At 48.6% G+C, this 20,637-nt stretch overlaps 1 protein-coding gene across 1 annotated transcript; it reads left to right on the top strand.

Moving 5' to 3' along the window:
* Positions 1–1,138: 1,138 nt before the first annotated feature.
* Positions 1,139–18,347, top strand: ACER1 (alkaline ceramidase 1). Its single transcript, XM_037042742.1, has 6 exons — positions 1,139–1,238; positions 13,358–13,472; positions 13,554–13,695; positions 14,435–14,572; positions 17,158–17,295; positions 17,571–18,347. Exons 1-6 carry the CDS (start codon positions 1,146–1,148, stop codon positions 17,737–17,739), a joined length of 795 nt encoding a protein of 264 aa, XP_036898637.1. The 5' UTR covers positions 1,139–1,145; the 3' UTR covers positions 17,740–18,347.
* The last annotated feature ends 2,290 nt before the right edge of the window (positions 18,348–20,637 follow it).

The raw sequence follows: 20,637 nt of genomic DNA, 5'->3' as shown, positions 1-20,637 counted from the left end.
AGAAAAGAGCCTGGTGCTGGTAAGTCAGTAGGAGTGTGCCACTATTATTATCATTCTATAAGGTTCCCTTAATGTTTAAAGTCAGCCGCAACAAGAAAACTCATTACCATTTATTGTGGGGCCCACTTTGAGCCAGGCAGTGAGCTAAGCCCTTTACCCTTTTCAGCTCTGTGTGCCTTTGGAACAGTCGAGTATATCACCATCCTTTCCCTAATACAAATGAACAAACTGAGGCACAGAGAGGTGAATTCACTTACCCAAGGTCACGCAGCTTGGGAAGAAGAACTCAGAATTCAAACTGTTTTTTTCTGACTCTAAAACCATAGCTTTCCATAACCCTTTTAAGCCAGGACCAGGGACCTGAGACCTGGGACTCTGTAGACTCTTCCCTTCACGGGGGCTTTGAAGGTGGCCGCTGGTGGAATTTGTGGCGCTGTAGACTTATGAGGTCCTGACTGCCCGAGAAACATGGCTTAAATGCAGTTGAACCTCTGATAGCACAGACAGGAAAACAGTTTCCCTGAGGAGAAATGGCCAGGGAAGGTTACCTACCCCAAGGGGGCTGAGCTGAGCTCTGGGGGCGGGAGTGAGGGGGGTGGGGTGTGTGTAGTGGTCTGGCCCTGATGTGGGAAATGACACCACAGAGCTTTGATGGTGACAGGTAGTAAAACTTAACAGTTAACAGCCTGGGGTCTGGACTCAGTTGGCCTGTTTTCACATCTTGTCATTACTACTTGCATGACCCTGACAAGTGGCTTTGCTCTCTCTGCCTCAGTTTGCTCATCTGTACAGTGGGGATAGCAAGGGCACTTATCTGAGTGGGATGATGATGATGATGATTTGAATTACGGTTCTAACACAATCCCACTGACTCTCATTCCTAGTGGGGGAACATGGGGGCCTCCCATCCCGCGCACCCGCTCCCTGCCTGGACGATGCCAGCCCTCAGCTTATGCCCAGGGCAGCCACCACCGCATTGCTAGGCAGGCATGGTGCAATTGGAGAGCCGCTCAGCAGGTTTTTCCTCCCAGCGTGCTGTGGAGCACCAAGCTGTCTTCTCCCCGCCTCACCTGAGCCCAGCCCTATTAGGCTTGCAGGCTTCTCTCTGCCAGAGGCAGCCAGAGGGCAGCGGGCGCTGCGTCACCATGCCCAGCATCTTCGCTTACCAGAGCTCTGAGGTGGACTGGTGTGAGACCAACTTCCAGCATTCGGAGCTGGTGGCTGAGTTCTACAACACGGTGAGGGCCAGTGGTTGGGAGCATGGGGTGGGAGTGGGGTGGTGTGGTACAGTCTCACCAGACTCGGGTTCAAAGCCAAGCTCCTCCACGTCCTCACTGTGGAATCCTGTTTGAGCAGTTCGCCTCTCTGAGCCTCCGTTTGCTCGTGTGTCAGGCCAGGAGCAATGGCTTTCATTCATTAATTGTCTTTATTTGGCATCAGGCTATGTGGTAGGTTTTGGAAAGGCAGTAAGGACCAGAAAGAGTGCATTCACAACCCAAGGTGATAATTCTGTAATGGGGAACACACAACCTGTGAGGGGTGGCGTGTTGGTGGATCAGGGAGGGCTTCCTGGAGGAGGTGACTATGGCTGCTTTGTCCTCACCTATATCCCCAGCCCAGGGTGACCAACTCATTCCAGTTTGCTGGGACTGGCTTGGTTTCAGCATTGTAAGTTTCATGTCCCAGGATGCCTCTCAGTTCTGGGAATACCAGGACAGCCAGTCATCCTTCCCCTAGCCCCGCACTGGAGGGACCCCCAAATCCTGGACACCTACAAGGCAATGGCATTTCCCAAAGCCTGAAAGATATGAACAGACAAAGATATGTGTGGCCATGCTGTCCTTGTGAGGAGAGCTGGGGACACTGTGGTGAATGAGGTAGGGTGCTTGCCTTCCTGGAGCCCCTGGGATGGCCGGTGACGCAGGCCATGTGCTTCACTCTCTGCCTTTCACACAGCAGGTGACCAAAGAATGGCAGGCAATGCAGTGGCTTTTATTGAGCGCTTCCTGTGTGGCAGGCATTGCGCTCAACATTCCGCATGAAAACTCTTATTTCACCTTCACAATGACTTGGAGTTCAGCACCACGTATCCTATATTGAGTTAATCCCATTCCAGGTGAGGAAATGGGCCTCCAGGGAGGTCAAGGGCATGTCTGGATGGCCCTGGCACTTAGAGCCGCATCGGAGCCTGAGGGTCCAGGAGAGTGTTCTGGCAGGCTGGGGGGGACACTCAGTCCCAGGAGGGTCCGTCGCTCCAACTCTGTCAGCTTGGACCTCGCTGCTTCCCAGAACAAGGAGGCAGGATTTTGAGATTCAAGGGTAACCCGTGGCCCTCTCAGTTCTCGTTCCTCCTGGCTAGAGATGCTGACCCTTCCTGGCACTCAGTACCCCTACCTGAAAAATGGGAGTGGGCTGAACATGCTGGCCCCTGGAGGCACAGGCGTTCTGGGCGTTCTCGAGTCTTCCTTTCTGCGTTCCCTGGCAGTCCCTGCGGTCCGGAATGTTCTCTGTTTGGCCCACCTCACAGAAGGCACCGAGAGTGCTGGCTCGGGTCTAGCCATGGTCTCGTGTGAACTTTTCCTCATTCCATCCATCTCCAGCCAGTTGCTAAATGCAGTACTTGGAACAACCTGCAGGTACCCTCCGATGCTGCAGGTCTCAGATGCTTTCTTCTCATGACACATATGAGATTCCTACACCATCATCACCCAGTGCCTGCATTTCCAGATACTTATCAAACAAAAACAAATGTTTCACAGAGCAAATCTTACCTTTCCCTGGCAGGAACACACCTGGGTATTTTTACTTCCACCAAAAAGGCTCTGGCAAACATGTTGAGGTACAATGCATTGAGTTGTGACATAAAGGGTTCCCCCCCAAACACTTCTGAGAATCTCAAACCCATCCTCATAGCTGATAGATCCTACAGTCTGAGGCTCTGGAAACTTCTGTTGGGAAGGCAGGATAGCTGGTATTTTTGGCTTTTGGGGCCATAGAATCTCTGCAGAAATGACTCAGTTTTGTTACTGCAGCTGCGAAGCAGCTACAGGCCCAATGTCAACAAGAGAGTATGGCTGGGCACTGACGCAAGTTCATCTGTGGAGGCCGAGGTGTGAATTCCATATAACTTTCATGTGTTCTGAAACACCATTTTCTTCTTTTAATTTTTTACCTTTTAAAAATGTCAACATTATTCTTAGCTCATCGACCACACAAAACAAGACAGTGGGCTGTAATTCACCAACCTCTGATACAGTTTTATATAATTATATATAAATATATATAATTATACATACATATATATATATCTGTATATACATACAGTCACACAGAAAACAAGATTTTTTAAAAGGACTTTATTTATTTATTTGTAAAGACTTTATTTATTTGGTAAGGGAGGGAGTAAGGGGGGAGGGAGACATTGATGTGTGAGAGAAGCATCAACAGGTTGCCTCTCGCGTGCCCCCCAACCGGGACCTGGCCTACATACATCCTAGGCATGTGCCTTGCTTGGGAATCAAACCGGCGAACTTTTGGTTTGCAGGACGGCGCCCAATCCACTGAGTCACACCAGTCAGGGTGAAAACAAGATGTTTTTCTTTTTTGGCCTCTCAAAAATGAGTTTATTTCATAGTGAATGTGGGCACACTCATATTTTGCAGCTTCCTGTGGGAAACTGACGATTTGTATTGAGACACGAATTTACAAATAACCCCACCCCCTTGATGCCGAATCATACCTCTAGGAACTTTAACCAAAGAGGTAATCTCAATAGATAGATGGTGAGATTAAATACAAAGTATCTCCGAGTCACTGCAATTGCAATAAGTAAGTGGATAAATAAAAAAGAAGCCATAATATTACCTCTTTGTATAGGGCTGGATACATTCTGATGAACTATTATGTGGCTATTCATAAGAATGTTTTTGAGCTAGGTATGTAAATTAAAGACGCAATACATAGCAGACATATTTTTAGAAGATTTTATTTATTTATTTATTTGTAGAGAGAGGGGAAGGGAGAGAGAAAGAGAGGGAAACATCAATGTGTGGTTGCTTCTTGAGCGCCACCCCCCAGCTGCCAACCCCAGGAACCTGACCCAAAACCCAGGCACATGCCCTAACTCAGAATTGAACTGGCGACCTTTCAGCTTGCAGGACGATGTCCAAACCACTGAGCCCCACCAGTCAGGGTCATAGCAGAAATTTTTTCAAAAAATCGTTCATATGGACTTCATCATAATCCACTTAGGATTCACAACTCATAATTGGAAAATGCTGATCCCTAAAGAATATTTTGCTTCCATATTGCTCTGCTTGCAAGGAGCTCTGAGCCTGAGGTAGGGGAGAGCCCAGCCCCACGTGGCCAGGGCATGGAAAAGGAAGCACTAGCGCACCCAGTCCAGGTGACGGGAGGCTTCAGAGAGGAGGGCACCTAGGAGTTGGGGTTGGAAAGATGAATAGGAGCTCACCAAGTAGGGTAGGAGCCTGGAAAAAGAGAACAGAAGAGAGAAAAAGGATGGACTAGTCCTGGAAGTAGAGAGGCGCTGGCCAGTTCGGGAAAGGGAAAAGGGTGTTTCTGCGGCTGGTCTATGGGCAGAGATGAAGATGAATGCTTTGAATGCTGGGTTGCAGTGTTTGAAATCTGTTTGTATTCACTGAACAAAAGTGTTGTAGACAACCTGTGCTGGGGGATCCTGCGGTCCTAGAGAGGCTCAGCATCCCAGGATGTGGAGGGGCCTTCAGAACTAGAAATGTGTCCCCCAGCCCCATGGGCTGTGGTAAAGGGAGAAACAGGAGCCAGAATCGGGGTGGTGAGGAGCCATGGGGATAGGGTATGAGGCCTCCACTTGCCAAATGGGGAGGTAACCTCAGTGTGTAAAGGTGAGGGAAAGGGTTGGCCAGATTTCCAGGGTCAAATCAGGAAGAGTGTGTGTTCTATTGTGAGGGCACTGGGGAGTCATGGGTAGCTTTTGAGCATGGGAGAGTCAAAGATGTGGGTGTAGCAGGGACATCTGCTTGATTTCACAGACAGCCACGAGAGCCAAAAGAAGTATATCTAACAGGAACAGAGGCTAGGAGTGTGGGACGGACTGAATCAGGTGGGGCAAGAGGAAGAGTCGAGGTGTAGGCTGCTCCTGTTTGCACCTGCTTCCTTTGGCTTGGTGGCTTCCAGGTGTGGTGTCCTTCTGGGTTGCTGACATCTTAGGGGAGTTTCAAGTGGTGTGGGGAGAAGTTTCAAGGCCCCCCAGCTCCTGGAGGCAGCTGTGCGGCATTTTCCCCTGGGATCCTGTCAAAGCTTCAGAAACTCCAAACCTCATCTTCTCTACCCCTGGCCACGTGACTAAGTTGGTTGGAACATTGTCACATGCACCGAAATGTTTCAGGTTCGATTCCTGGTCAGGGCGTGTAAAGGAGGCAACCGATTGATGTTTCTCTCTCACATCAGTGTTTCTCTCTCTTTCCCTTCCCTTCTCTCTAACATCAATAAGCATATCTTTGGGTGAAGATTTAAAAAAAATCTCCTTTGCATCAAACTCCCTCTCAGATGCTTGGATATAGGACAAAGGGATGGTATGGCTGGCGTGGGAAGTACATAGGCAAAGGCAGGGAGGTGGGGGTGAGTAGAACTGTGGGGGGTGGGTAAGAGTGCAGAGGGACCAAAGAGGGAAAGTGTGTAGGAGGGTGTAGCTTACAATGCCTGCCCCTCCAACAGCCTTCCCTCCAGCTGGCCTCTGCCACATGACAATTCCAGTCCCTGTCTTCCCTGACTGCTGGGTGACTCAGGCAGGAGACCTGTCCCCTCTCTGAGCCCCTAGCTGTGACTGGCAGGTCCCCTGAGCTCTAAACCACAGCTCCCTTCTCTGCCTTTTTCCTCATCAACACTCACAGCAAAAGCAATTAATTTGGGGCACCTCCTGTCTGCCAGCCCCCACAGGAAACCAAGAGGACATGGTCTCTGCCCTCCAGGAACGCAGACATCGTTAATTGAGTAATTAATTACATACACAGAGCTGGTGATCATGCTTGTGACACATCCCAGGCCCGACTGGATTTGTCCCTCTGGACCTCCCTCCTCCTTCGGAGAAACAGGCATTTATGATCCCCGACCCTTCTGGCCTCCTGCGGGGAGGGACTCTGATTCGAGGGGACGACAGCCTCTCATTTTGCTTCTTATTCAATAAGAATTGACTGAGCTGGGCACTGTTTCAGGCTCTGGGGACACAGTGGTGATCAAAGCAGACAATAATGCCTGCCCTGGGGGACAGGTGTCCTGGAGGATGAGGGACATGGACAATCTACAGAAGTCAAGGGTACGGAAGGGTGGTTGGTATGTGCTAAGGAAGGAAATCTCATTCATTCATTTACTCAGCAAATGTTTGCTGAGCACACACTCAAAGAGGAGGCCACTGTGGGGCTGACAGCACTTAATTAGAGCCATGGAGAGGATGAAGCGGGGCCTAGACAACCTAACCATCCATCAGCTGGTGTTGGACGAGCACACGGTGGCCTGTCCCCACCACGGAGTACTACTCAGCCGTGAAAAGGAGTGAAGCTCTGACACATGATGGACCTTGAACACCTGATGCTCAGGGAGAGGAGCCAGACACAGAAGGCCACACAGCATAGGACTCCATGTATGTGACATGTCCAGAACAGGCACACCCACAGACAGAAAGGGATTCTTTTGGGGGTTGTAGAGTGTCCTGAAATTAGATAGTGATGATAGTTGAACAACCTTGTGAATAGACTAAGGTCCACTGACTTGTACACTTTGGCAGTCCATCGCCTTAACCACTCGGCCACCTCGTCCCTGACTTGTACACTTTAAAAGAGTGAATTCGACAGTGTGGGAGTTATATCTCAATTTAAACACAGATGTTGATGTTTAAAAACCTCACAGCTCTTTGCACATCCTAAGCATTAAATAAACTGAAACTATTATTATTTCAAGTAAGCATAGCACAGAGATGCAAAAGTGTCCATGTGTTAATTATACTTGATGTTAATTAATTTTATTTAATCTCCATAGCAATTCTATGAAGTAGGTACTCTTATTCTCCCGTTTTGTAGATGGCTAAATAAAGGCTCAGAGAGGTTATATTTCCGTCCCAGGGTTGCACAGCATGTACTTGCCAGGGCACAAAAGTTGCAAGTGCTGGTAGTTCCAGTGTGAAGCCCAGGCCACCTTGTCCCAGAGTCTCTCACTTCACCACTAAGTCATTAACAACTCGTGTACATCTAACTCAGGCAAGTAAGTCCCACGCAGGGAGGAATTAAGGCTGCGGCTGGTGCTATTGCTCAGCCCAGCCCCAACATCTGTGCTCACCTGTTAAGTGGATGCACAGGGAAGACCTGGACAGGTGACAGAGCCAGGCGGGAGTGTTAGGAGTTTAGGCTTTGGCAGTGGGAAGAACAAGCAAAGCGGTCTTGGCCATATTCATTGATCTGATTGATTCAACAAACTTCTTGAGTGTCTATTGGGTGCCCAGCATGATAGGTGTTGGGGATGCAACTGAAGATAGAACAGGTATTTCTTGTTCCTCATGGAAGTGGAAGTCCCAGTCTGGTGGGGAGGGCACAGACCGGAAAGTAGGGGAGAATAAATCAATGGGCTCCAGGGACACAGTGGATCTTCAGAGGAGCTGCTAGTGGGGATGGGGTGGGGCAGGGTGGTCGTGGGGGCTGCGGGCTCAGCCCAGTGGGATCGGGAATATGGGAAAGGGGATCCCCTCTGCCTCTTCCCCAGGCAGAGGCAGGGAGTCAATTCAGGTCACCCTCTCCGTCCCTCATTCTCTTCCTTCCCCTCCTCCCTTTCTCCTCTTCTTCCCTCTTTCTTACTTCTTTTCCTCCTTTTCTCCTTTCTCCCTACCTTGATCTTTCCTTCCCTTCTTCCAGCCCTAAAGTAACCAGCCACATCTATTTACCAGACCCCCTGCTGGGAACTGTTGATAAAAAAGCAAACATACTAGAATAACAGCAAAAACAGTTGTACACAGCTGTTCCAGCTCCCGTGCCAGGCACTGTGTGCACTAGTCACGGGCATCTTGGCATGCGTTATTGTTGACAAAAATTCACTGAGCATCTACTGGATGCCAGGCACTGTTCTAGACACTGAGATGTTCGCAGCAGTGAACAAGTCAGACAAACCCCCAGCCCTAGGCTGCTTTGTTCTTTAATTCTCACCATGGTGCTCAGAGGTAGAAGAGGAAATTGGGGCACAGAATGTCCTGAAACCCTGACTGGATACACATTGTGAAGGCAGGGACTTTGTTTTCAGGCCCTGCTAAGGTCCTTGAGCACACAGTAGTTACTGGGGGGATGGTTGTTGAGTGAGTGAGTGAGTGAGTGAGGCACCTGATGGGGCTTGGGCCCAGGGAGGCCAGCCCAGGTGCGTCCAGAGCTGAGGGCCGGGCTGGCTCTGGAGGAGAGTCAGGATGATGTCTTTCCTGCCTCACTGAATCTGGGTGGGGCCAATGGTTGGGAAAGCTGGGGGCCCAGCCCCAGAGGACAGGGAGGAGACCCTGGTATCTTCTCTGATGCTATCAGAGACTCTGGAGCCAGTTGTCACCCATTAGTCATAAGCTCTGCCTGGTGCTCTGCCCCCATTCCACACTCCTGGCTCAGCTCTGCTGGCATAAGACTCAGATAATAATAAGACTGTTATTATTATCTCCCCAGCAACAACAGCAGCAGCAACTCTTGCTATTCATTGAATCAGGGAAGCTCCCTCTTCATCGCTACCACCTGTCTAGTCTTCCTGTCTTCTAATGTAGGGGACAAATCAATCTCCGAGTCTAGCAGAGCTGTGCAACCTCAGAGAAGTCACTCCACCTCTCTGAGATTCAATTTTTTCATTGCCAAACAAGAACTAGGATGCTGGACTTTGGTGGGTGTGTGGGTGTGTGGGAGGATTAAAAACAATCTGAGTCCGTTTTGAGATCCAGTCAACAAGAAATATTTATTGAGTACCTACTATACTGTGGTTCCTGAGCTTACAATGGAAAATGGAGAAGACACAGCCCTTGTGCACAAAGCCAGGTTTGGTGGGAGAGCCAGGCAGTTCCAGAGCAGCTGGATGAGTGTGAGGAAATGGGGCAGCATTGGGCACAAAGGAAGGCCACCTAACCGCGCCTTGGGGGATTGGGAAATCCTTAGAGCAAAGTGAAACCCAGGTGACAGATGAAGTAGCAGTTGGCCTGGCAAGGAGGGGTGAGTGGAGAGTCAAGTGTTCCCCGGAAGCGGGAACAGCACATGCAAACCCCTGGAGGTAAGAGGTAAGAGTAGGTGTGGCTCATTTGGAGGAACTGAGCTATTCCTCCTGCCGGGATTTAAAGTTAAAGGTGGAGAGAGGCGACTGTGATGGAGGGAGTTCATACGCCAAGTTTTAAGAGCTTGGATTTTACTCATGGGAGTCACGGATGTGACTGATTTATTGGCTGACTGATTGAATTTGAATCTTGGGCTTAGACAGAGTTGTTCCCATTCACACCCAAAGTTGTCCCCTGAAAAGATTGTTCATTCAAGGGTCAGAGCTATTCTGGCTTCTGCTTTTCTTATTTCTGCATTTCCTTTGATTAGTGAGCTCCATATATTAAACGAAGGAAGGGAGGAAGGAAGGAAGGGAATACACACATACACATCACATAATGTAACGTGCACGGTGTAAGTTCACCAGAACCATTTTCTGCATTGCAGAAGCGGCACAGCTAACAGACTAGTGGTGATGGTTTGGTTGGAGTCAAGCAGTAGAAAGCTGGTTTAAGCAAAAAACAAAACCAAAGAGACAGAGGGAAAGACACAGAGAGAGAATACATCATAAAAATACTGAAATATTTTAGAAAATGGAAGGACCAGTTGCCTGGGAGGGCTGGGGCCGAGCGTGGCTCTGGAGGGTTCAGCTGAAGCGGAAGAACTGCCGTGAGTGCTGGTGTTTTGTTCTCAGCCTCATCTCTTCAGGGTGGCAAGATGGCTTCCGCATCTTAAACATCACGACTGTATTCAAAGGCCTCACCAGAGGGTTGCCAACTGTGCAACTCAATTCTGGTAACTTCCAGGTTCTGTGTCTGCTTCAAGTTTTAAATCTCCAGAAGAGAAAATCTGATTGGCCTGGCTTGGGATAGAGTTTCCTCCAGTGGGGTGGGGCCTCATGATAAAGACAGGGCAAGTGTGTGAGGGGGTGCCCCTCTGTTCTAGGGCAGCCATGTGAACCGGCGACTGTCCCAGAGATGTGTTTGACCTTGTCCATTGATATGCACATGAGAACCTGGCACAGAAAACAAGGACAGGGGTGGAACCATGGGCTGGAACCAAGGGCTGGGAAACTAGTTTGCCAAGGCTAGGTCCTCAAATTGTGACGTTTGAGCTGGTTCTACCATGGTCCAGGGAGAGTCGTGGACTTCCCCAGAATCAGGACAGGTTTCCAGGACCTAGACTCATAGATGGCCATGTTGTATCAGGTGAATGATTTCCCCACACCCACTGCTGTGCTCTGTAATCTTGAGTCAGCATCGTTGAGATCAGGGTTCTGAAAAAATGACAGAGCACCCTGGTTAACAGGGCACAATTCCTTCACTAAGATGGGACACAGACAACCCAGAAGACCTTTACAAGAGGAAGATTTTGGGGGGAGGGAAGGGTGTGATTGAGCAAGCTAGCTAGCTGACCTCAAATTGGCAGGTCATGAAGACCACAAGAATACTTGTTGCTGAGCTCATGTGTGAAACTCACTATGACTATGACCTTGACATACCTGGGGGAGACTTGGAGGACATTGAAGTTCCGTGTTAGAGTTAGGGATTTTGAGCCATTGAAATTCTGGTGCAGATGTTCTTGTGACCTTAACTGTACTCAGAGGTTAGTGAGGCGTGGGGTTTTTTGGGTCAATGGCAGGAAAACAGGTGACATTACGCATAGACATAAATAAATAATTAAATAAAATTAATTATGCATAGACAAATCTTCTATTATCAAGTTTCTTGGTTCTTTTCATTTTTCTATTCTGACATCCCTAGAGACATGGTTCTTAAAAATTTGTCCAGGGACCTCTGAGGTCCCTGAGGCCCTTTCAGAAACTTCCTGAGGTCTAAATTTTTTCATACTAGTATGAAGATACCATCTGCCTTTATTTCACTCTGATTATCTCACAAGGGTACAATGGAACCGTTCAGGGGCTGGATGACATGCGATGGCACCGTTTCTCTGATGGCCAAGGGAATGTGTACTTGCATAGTGATGTATTTTGAAATATTCTTGGATTTAATTTGTAATACACTCAATCATTTTAAAATATATTTTATTGATTATACCATTACAGTTGTTCTATTCCCCCTCTTCATTCCCCTCCACCCTGCACACCCCCTCCCCCACCATTCCCCCCTTTAGTTTATGACCACATGTCTCAAGTTCTTTAGATTCTATATTTCCCATATTATTCTTGCCCTCCTCACTGTCTATTTTCTACCCACCGTCTATGCTACTTATTTTCTGTACCTTCTCCCCCTTTCTCCTCCTCCCACTCCCCTGTTGCTAACCCTCCACATGATCTTCATTTCTATGGTTCCGCTCCTGATCTAGCTGTCCTCTTGGTTTGCTTTTGTTTTAGGTGTGGTTGTTAATAACTGTGAGTTTGCTGTCCTGTCATTGTTCAAATTTTTTATCTTCTTTTTCTTAGTAAGTCCCTTTAACATTTTATATAATAAGGGCTTGGTGATGATGAACTCCTTGAATTTGACCTTATCTGAGAAGCACTTTATCTGCCCTTCCATTCTAAATGAAAGTTTTGCTGGATAAAGCAATCTTGGCTGTAGGTCTTTGGATTTCATGACTTGGAATACTTCTTTCCAGCCCCTTCTTGCCTGTAAGGTCTCTTTTGAGAAATCAGCTGACAGTCTGATGGGCACTCCTTTGTAGGTGACTGTCCCCTTATCTCTTGCTGCTTCTAGGATTCTCTCCTTCATTTTCATCTTGGCTAATGTAATTATGATGTGCCTTGGTATGTTCTTCCTTGGGTCCAACTTCTTTGGGACTCTCTGAGCTTCCTGGATTTCCTGGAAGTCTATTTCCTTTGCCAGACTGGGAACGTTCTCCTTTATTATTTGTTCAAATAAGTTTTCCACTTGTTGCTGTTTCTTTTCCCCTTCTGGTACCCCTATAATCTGGATGTTGGAACGTTTAAAGATGTCCTGGAGGTTCCTAAGCCTCTCCTCATTTTTTTAAATTCTTGTAACTTCACTTATTTCTATTTGGTCACTTCTTCCTTCCTTCTGGACCACCCCCTTGATTTGAGTCCTAGTTTCCTTTCCATCACTATTGGTTTCCTGTGCATTTCCCTTCATTTCAATTAGTTTAGCCTTCATATGTTCCTCTAATTTGTGTAATACATTCAATCTTGATAGATACAGCTCACATAAACAAAAGGTCTTTGAGGTTCTCGATAATATTTAAGAATATAAGAATGTAAGAATATTTAAGAATATAAGAATATAAGAGGTCTTGAGACCAAGAAGTTTGAGAAACACTGTTCTCAAGTGTCTGTCTTCACTTTCAGCCTAGTTTCCTTGTGGCTGTAAAATAGCTGCCACCTCTCAAACATCACAACAATTTCCCAAGGCCTTTTCACTGGGCCTGATTTCAGTAAAGAGAACTTTCCTAGAAGTCCCTTGTCAGACCTTCCATCATGTTTCATGGCCAGAGTTAGGTCACACATTCATTCCTCACCCAGCCATTGCCAAGGGGAATGACTCATGCCCTGGGGACAAGTCCTGCTTCCCTGGAAGCCATGTCCTCCAATACCTGAGCATAATTTGGGTTTACACACTGGGTTTAAGGAAGAAAGGTGGTACACATAACTTAAGATACAGGTTCAGCTGCATTTTGGTCCACAGGAAGTGAAATGCAAGCTTTAAGCTGCTTATTAAGAACTGACCTGAAAGTATCAGACTTATATGCATTCCTACCCAATTGGCTACACCATGTCACACGGGCATGGTGTATTGAAAGGAAGGCTGGAAGATATAGCCTTTAGCTGAGTATATGTGTGGCTAGCTAACCATTGGGAAATATTACTGGTATTTTTATAAGGAAAAGGGGGCAAATGTAGGTAGAATGTTAGTAGACAGTTTTTGCCAAGCTCATTGAATGAATGAATTAATGAATGGCTGAACCCGTAGGGTAAGGGATGGAATTATGGATGACTGCAAAGATCAGCTGAAAAGACTGACAAACTCTGGGTTGATGCATTTCCTGAAAGGAGACAGGTGGCTCTATTGGCTAATGACTGAGGGTTTGGATACAAGGGCAGCCCTCCTCTGCCTCCCCTGTCTGACACCCCCTCCCCATGTCCTCCTCTTCTGCAGTTCAGCAATGTCACCTTCTTCATCTTTGGGCCTCTCATGATGTTCCTGATGCACCCCTATGCCCAGAAACGCTCCCGCTACACCTACGGCATCTGTGTGCTCTTCATGGTCATAGGTAGGTGAGGGTCTGGACAGTGGGGCACTGGGAACGGGAAGGGACAACTCCTTGACCACCTGCCTTTGTCTCTTGCTCCAGGCCTGTTCTCCATGTACTTCCACATGACGCTCAGCTTCCTGGGCCAACTGCTAGACGAGATCTCTATTCTGTGGCTGCTGGCCAGTGGCTATAGCATATGGATGCCCCGCTGCTACTTCCCCACCTTCCTAAGGGAAAGCAGGTGGGGTGGGGGCTGGCTCTCTGGTGATCCTGTTACAAGCCCCCTGGGTTCCTGGGTCCCCTCCCTGAGCCCCCTTGTGGTCCTTGAAATCCCTCCCCTGACTACACCGGACTTTCTCCTGACCCTGCCTGACTTAACTGGGATCCCAGGGCCCTCTTTTCTCAATATAGTACTTGGAACTCCTAGAATTCCTCCCCAGATAGCATGGGACCTTCTTTAGACCCTGTCTGAGCTGACCTGGGGGCCCCGGGACCTCTTGCCTATGCTTACCTGGACCCCAGGGACCTATCCCCTGAGCCTATCAACTGGGCTCCCTGAAATATTTTATATGGTCCTCCTAGGCCCCCCTTTTGAATTGCAACCCCTCTGAAATTCTTTCCTGACCTTACTTGACTCTTCTGAGCCTTCCAAGTCCCTTCAAGTGGTAGCTTCTGGGACCCCTGCATTTCCTTCCTTAATCCCAGCTGGGCTCTCCCTCAATTTCTTGCCTGACCTCACCTGGGCCCTGGCACCCTTCACTGACTCATCTGGGCCTGGGGTCCCCTGCTGAGCCCAAGTCTGGAAGCCCAAGCTTCCAAGTCTGGAAGCTTCGAGACTTTTCTCTGAGCGCATTTGGGCTCCTTGGAACTCCTTCCCTTTTCTCACCCACCTCTGCCACAAGATCTCCATGTGACCCTGCCTAACTCCCTTCCCAAGAACCCTCCCCAGCCACCCCCACAACTGAGCCTTCTGCCCCCAGGACCCAGTTTGTCTGTCTCGTCTTCATCACCACCATGGTCAGTACCTTCCTGTCCTTCCTGAGGCCTACAGTCAACGCATATGCCCTCAACAGCATCGCCGTGCACATCCTCTACATCGTGTTCCAGGAGTACAAGAAGTGGGTAGTGGCTGTAGGCTGGGTGGGGGGTGGGGGGGCTCCCATCCTCCAGGCAGGGCCGGCCTCTCACCCCCACCCCTCCTCCCCATACTCACCAGGCACAGAGTTTTTATTAACTTTGTGCTCAGCATAACCCACAAACAAGGGGCAGAGCTGAAATTTGGACCTAAGGTTGTCTGACTGCAGAGCTTGTCTTTCATTATGAAGCCCCCGACATGTTCGTGAGTAGAGAGGGTTACGCCATCAACCTGCACTTGCCCACTAACCAGCCCTGATAACCATCAACATTTTACCAGCCTGCCTTATTTATTCCCCTTCAGATTTCATATCATGGCACCCACTAACTTCTCAGGATCTCATTCTCCCAGTAAAGAATTATGATTTATTTAACCCATACTAGGTCTTAGTAGGATAGAGAGGGGACTCTTGAAAGTGGCCCTTTGGAGAGAGTTGAATCAAAGGGTCACTTACAAAGGAGAGGGCGGGGTGTAGGAAAATCACTACGGGTCATTTGAAACTCCTGTGGAAACAAGAGGGTGATTCTCTGACCCCCAGGAGACCTGGGGTGAGAGGTGAAGGGAGGGAGTGATTGCAAGGGTCTGGGAGCAGAGAGCCTGTGAGGCCTCCTCGGGAAGAGCTGTCACCTCCGGTTGCTGCCTGCGCCGACCCTGTGGACAGGGAGCTCTGAAAACAAATCTAACAGGACCCTCCCGCCTTTTGGATTCCTGTCAGGGCTCCCTGTTGGCCAAACCAACTGGAAACCCAGCGACAAGGGAGACTCTAGACTGGGTCCGCACAGCCCAGCACTGCCCGCATCCCCCAGGTCACAGGGCAGAGTGGAGAAGGGCAGGGAAGAATCCAGGGGGGCAAATGGAGGCTACGGCACACACGCTTCTATCAAAGTTAGTGACACCTCCTTAAAATTGTTTCTAACACTGAGTTCTCACTGACATCTATCTGCTCAGGTTCTCAAAGATGCCTTCTTACACCTGGTCTTATTCAAATTGGGATCCAAACCCATCCCTTGGGTCTTCATAACAGTCCCTCCCGCTCCCTTTGCTCACATCTGCTGGCAACACATTTGGTCATTTGTCCTGTAGCACGTCCCACACTCTGGATTTGACTGACTGCTTCCTATGGCATCCGTCTACGTGCTTCCTTAATTTTTTATTTCCTGCAAATTAGTAGTTCGATCCAGATTTAGGTTTAATTTTTTTTTAGGCCACGACATTTCACGTGTGGTGCTGGGTGCTTCTTGTTCCACCCCTTTAGGACCGCAGACAGAGGGGTTGTCCCACAGTGGGTGCTGTTGAGGTTGATCAGAGGGCTTGAATGATGTCACCTGTACCTTTACTAGAGAAGTTTTCCACTGACCTGTCATCTAATGACTTCAGCAGCCACCGAGGCCCCTGCCTCCATCCACGATCTCATTAGGGGCCCCGAAAAGGGGGCTGGCAGATTCTGTTATTCCCTTTGCGTGGATTAGCTGGAGTTCTCCCATCAGGGACTTTCACCTATCAACCTTGAGATAGAGTTTGAACAGTAGAGACCATTGATCCTTTCCCATCATCTATCAGGGTGACAATTTGGTGCCTTGGTTATCGCCGGTAGAGACCAATGCGGTTGGTTTTGTTTCTGAGTATTGTTATGAACTCAAGGATGTTCACATTTCCCAAGTGTTTTAACCCATTTGGGTCACTGTGCTACATTTTTAACTTTTTATTTTGGAATACTTACAGACTCATAGTGAGTTGCAGAAACAGCGCGGAGATCTCGTGCTGGTCCCCCAGCGTCCCCCAGGCACCCCGCTCCCCTCCAGCGGCAGCATCTTATGTGACCACAGTCCAGCCTCCAAAGGGGGAAGTTAACTGCTAACTAGACCACCGATTTTATTCAGATTTTACCAGTTCTTACCCATGATGCTTTCTCTGTTGTTCAAACTTTCTCATTTTAGGCCAGTGGGCAGGGCTTCTGCTTTTAACCATAAAGGGTTACTGCCTTCTGGGATCTCCAGCACGCTGTTCCCTAAGGGACTCTGGGTTAGCGCTGCCATTGGAGAAACGTAGATTAAATCTGTGATCCTGAGTTGTCTGATCATGGCTGTCAGAGAATCACCCTCCCGCACACAGACACGCACATTCTCAGAGCCACACAGACAAGGAATTTCAAGCAGTGACTCAGCTACTTACACCCACACACCCAAACACACAAACACAGAAGAGCTTATTGGTTACGAGGTCTACAATCCGACAACCCTGGTTCAAACCCCAGCTCTGCCCCTTATTAGCTGCGTAACTTGGGGGGGGGGGGCTTTGGGACATAATCTTATGGGTCTCAGGTTTCTCATTTTCAAAATGGGAATATTAACATTGTTGTGAGGACTGAGTTTCTACTTAAGGACTTGTAGACTGTACCTGCATCCTGTAAGTGCTGCACTCTACAAATGTTAGCCATAAGCGCAGGGAGGCCCCTCTCCCTGGCACCCTGGACCCTTCCCAGCAGCTCCTTGGTGGAGGAATTTCTCAGCAGCCCCTGCAAGCTCTACTCTCTGAGCCAGGCCCTCATCTCCCGTCTGCCTTTCCTAGGACCAACAATAAGGAGCTTCGACATGTCATTGAGGTCTCCGTGGTTTTGTGGGCTTTTGCATTGTCCAGCTGGATCAGTGACCGCTTCCTTTGCAGTTTTTGGCAAAAGATTAATTTCTTCTACCTGCACAGCATCTGGTAAGCACCTACTCTGTGCTCTGGGGCCCCCAAACCAGAAAATCTCAGGTATCAGAGTTTGGAGCAGCAGCCTGGGGACATAGAGGGAAGGCACAGATACTGGGTATTAAATGTTTGAGGGGCAACCAGCTGCAATCAGGAAGTCAGTTTCAGAAGGTTCCTTTGGGAGGTCAAGATTCATGAGAAGTAAGAAGAGAACTCTGGGGGGGCTAGGAACACCTAGCTGGCTGCGGAAGCATCTTGTACCCTCACTACCCTCTCCTTGTGTCCCACAGGCACGTGCTCATCAGCATCACCTTCCCTTATGGCATGGTCACCATGGCCTTGGTGGACGCCAGTTATGAGATGCCAGACCAAACTCTCAAAGTCCGCTACTGGCCTCGGGACACTTGGCCTGTGGGGTTGCCCTATATAGAAATCAGTGGTGACCGCAAGAACTGCTAAAGTCTGCTTGTTTCTCGACTCCCCAACCACCTGCCAATTCACCTGTGTGTCAAGGAGAGAGGCTTGGATCAGGAGTCCAAAAGACACAGTTCCTTCCTCCAGCTCCCCTTCCCCATCCTCCTTGTCCTGCATGGCTCCACCCCAAGGCAGGGGATGGACTCTGTGACTTCTCTGTGCAGTAGTCTGGTGACCCTGCAGAGCTGCCAGGCACAGCTCCCCTCTGTGACCTGCTCCTGTTCTCTTTCGTTTCCTCCCTGTGTTCACTGCTTCCCTGTTGTCACATAACCTGGTGGGGCTGGATCACCAGCTGCTGTGATTATGTGCCATCAACTGGGAATGACCTCACGCTGTGGCTTGGTTCGTATGCACCTGACTGATAGTGGCGGTCACTACCAGACTCTTTGGAGCTGTCTTTGGCCATGCAATATCCGTGGTACTTAGGGGCCATCCCTGAGAATGGACATGTGTTCTAGTCACTTAATTATACCCTCATGCATGCATGCAGAGACCTTGCAGGCCACATGTGGACTTCTGTGGCCATCTCATCAGCTGACAGTGGAGCGACATGGACACCTGGACGGGCAATATGGGCACTGTCGGGCACGGGAGCATCAGCATGGAGCCGGGGCAGCCAGTGGAGGGGAGGGATGGGGAGAAATGTGGGGAGGAGGGGAGGATGTTTTTCATTGTGGTTAAGAGCACAGGGTTTGGAGTCAGGAGACCTAAGTTTGAATCCTGCTCCACCACTTCCTAGTTACATAATCTTGGGGAAGTGATTTTTTTACTACCTATAAAGTTCAAACGCCTTGCCTGTAAAAGGGAAATATTCCTTCCTTTGTGGAATTTGTGTGGATAAAACAATATAATGTATGTAAAGTGCTTAGCAAGGAGTCTGGCCAACATCTGTCCACCCAGTCACCCTCTAATTTATTCATCCATCCATTGAATCATTCACTGGAACATCCATTCATCTCTCCATCTATCCATCCACCCCTCACCTATTATCCTTCCATTTATCTATTTAACTGACTGTAATTTATACCTCACCCTCCATTAATCCATTCATTTATGTTTAGCCATCAATTTTCTTCATTTACCCACCAAAATTGTTCAGTCATCCTTCCACCCATCCACTTATCCAATTATTTATCTGTTATCCATCCATCCGCACTCAGTCACCTAGTTATCTATTTATCCACCCAAACCATTCTGTCATTCTTCCGATCATCCCACCTATTCACTCATTCACTTGCTTATCTCTTCAGCAAATATATATTGTCTACTGTGTGTCTTATAGCAGCCCCTGGGAATACCAGACAACAAAGATATACAAAGCCCCTGCCCTGATGAGGAGACGCACATTAGACAAAAAGATACACCATCATGGCAACTCCAGGCACTGATGAGTCTGCCTAAAAGGTAGAGCATGGTGATGTTCTAGAGAATCATGGGTGGTGGAGCAGCCCTTTTAAATGGAAAGTGAATGGAGATTGCACTTTCCAGGTGAGACCTCAATGATGAGAGCAAACCCACCATACAAGAGCCGGGAAAGATCGTTCTGGGCAGAGGAAATGGCAGGCGTGAGACTCCTGGGATGGGAATGCACTGGAGCAACACAAAGAAAGCTGTTGTCAGAGCTTAGCCACCAAAGGAGAGCGCAGAGTAAGAGGCTCTCAACCTGAGGACCCTGGGTGTGTTTTAGTATGTGTGGCCCAATTTGGTATTCTCTGCAAAAGATGGATGTCAGGGCATACTGCCTGGGCCCCACGAGCGCCTCACTCCAAACAGAGCAGAAGCAAGTCCATCTGGCTCCTCGGAGAGACTGGGACGTTAAAGGGGAGGGGCCATGCACATTCACTGAGTGGCCGCCATGTGCTCTACGCTCATTGGATCTGATACTTCCCCTCACCGCACCCCTGCTCCTCCAGACAGAGAGGAATATTCTCATTTTATGGAGTTGGCTCAAAGAGGGCAAGCAACTTGCTGTGGGCCACACCTCCTAATACGATCCAGCAACTTCACTTCTGGGTATATACCCTAAAAGAGTTGAAAACAGCTAATCAGAAAAATACTGGTACCGACATGTTCACAGAAACCCTACTGATAAGAGCCAAAGAGCAGAACACAACATAAAGGCCCCACAACGGAAGAGCAGGTAAACCAATGCGGTGCCTCATTCCACGGAATAGTATTCTGCTGTAAGAAGGGGTGGGCCACTGACACGCACTACAGCATGAATGAGCCTTGAAAATGTGATGCTCAGTGAGAGAAGCCAGACACAAAAGGCCACCCATGGTACGATTCCATTCCTATGTCCAGAAATAGACAAATTCATGGAGATGAAAGCAGATTAGTGGTTGTCAGGGACTGAGAAGAGGGAATGGGGAGTGACTGCTAAAAGGTATAGGATTTCCTCTTGGAGTGAATATGTTCTGGAACTAGACACAGGTAGAGGCCGCAGAACAGTGTGAATGTTCTAAATGTCACTGAATTGTACACTTCGATATGGTTAATGGTTAGTTTTATTTTATGTGATTTATACCTCAACTAAGATTTAATAAATCTCCCAGAGTCACTCTCTACTAGTCTTAGGTCTTGTCTCCGCCCTCCACCCCACCTCCTTGCACAAATCCAGGTGCCAGAGGGATACAATCTTTGGATTGGCCAGACCTGGTCATGTGCTTCCTTGTGGTGGGAGATGGGGGTCAGGGGTGGGTGGTGAGGGGATGAGAGCCTCACTTTGAGGGGTAAGTGGGGGCTGAACCCATTAAGCCTTGTGCTCTGTCATAAGTTGGCATTCTCCCAGAAGGGTTGCCATTAAAAAGTTCATACAAAGGTAACTTAAAGTTGTCCTGGGAGGAGCCCCCAAATCAGAACTATTGCTGGGAAAAAGGGGGA

This window comes from Sturnira hondurensis, unplaced genomic scaffold (assembly GCF_014824575.4).
Source record: "Sturnira hondurensis isolate 20B ecotype Veracruz unplaced genomic scaffold, ASM1482457v3 Scaffold0003693, whole genome shotgun sequence".
In the NCBI taxonomy this organism is placed as follows: Eukaryota; Metazoa; Chordata; class Mammalia; order Chiroptera; family Phyllostomidae; genus Sturnira; species Sturnira hondurensis.
Note: the sequence above shows the minus strand (reverse complement) of the source record. Positions and strands in the feature narration are given on the sequence as shown.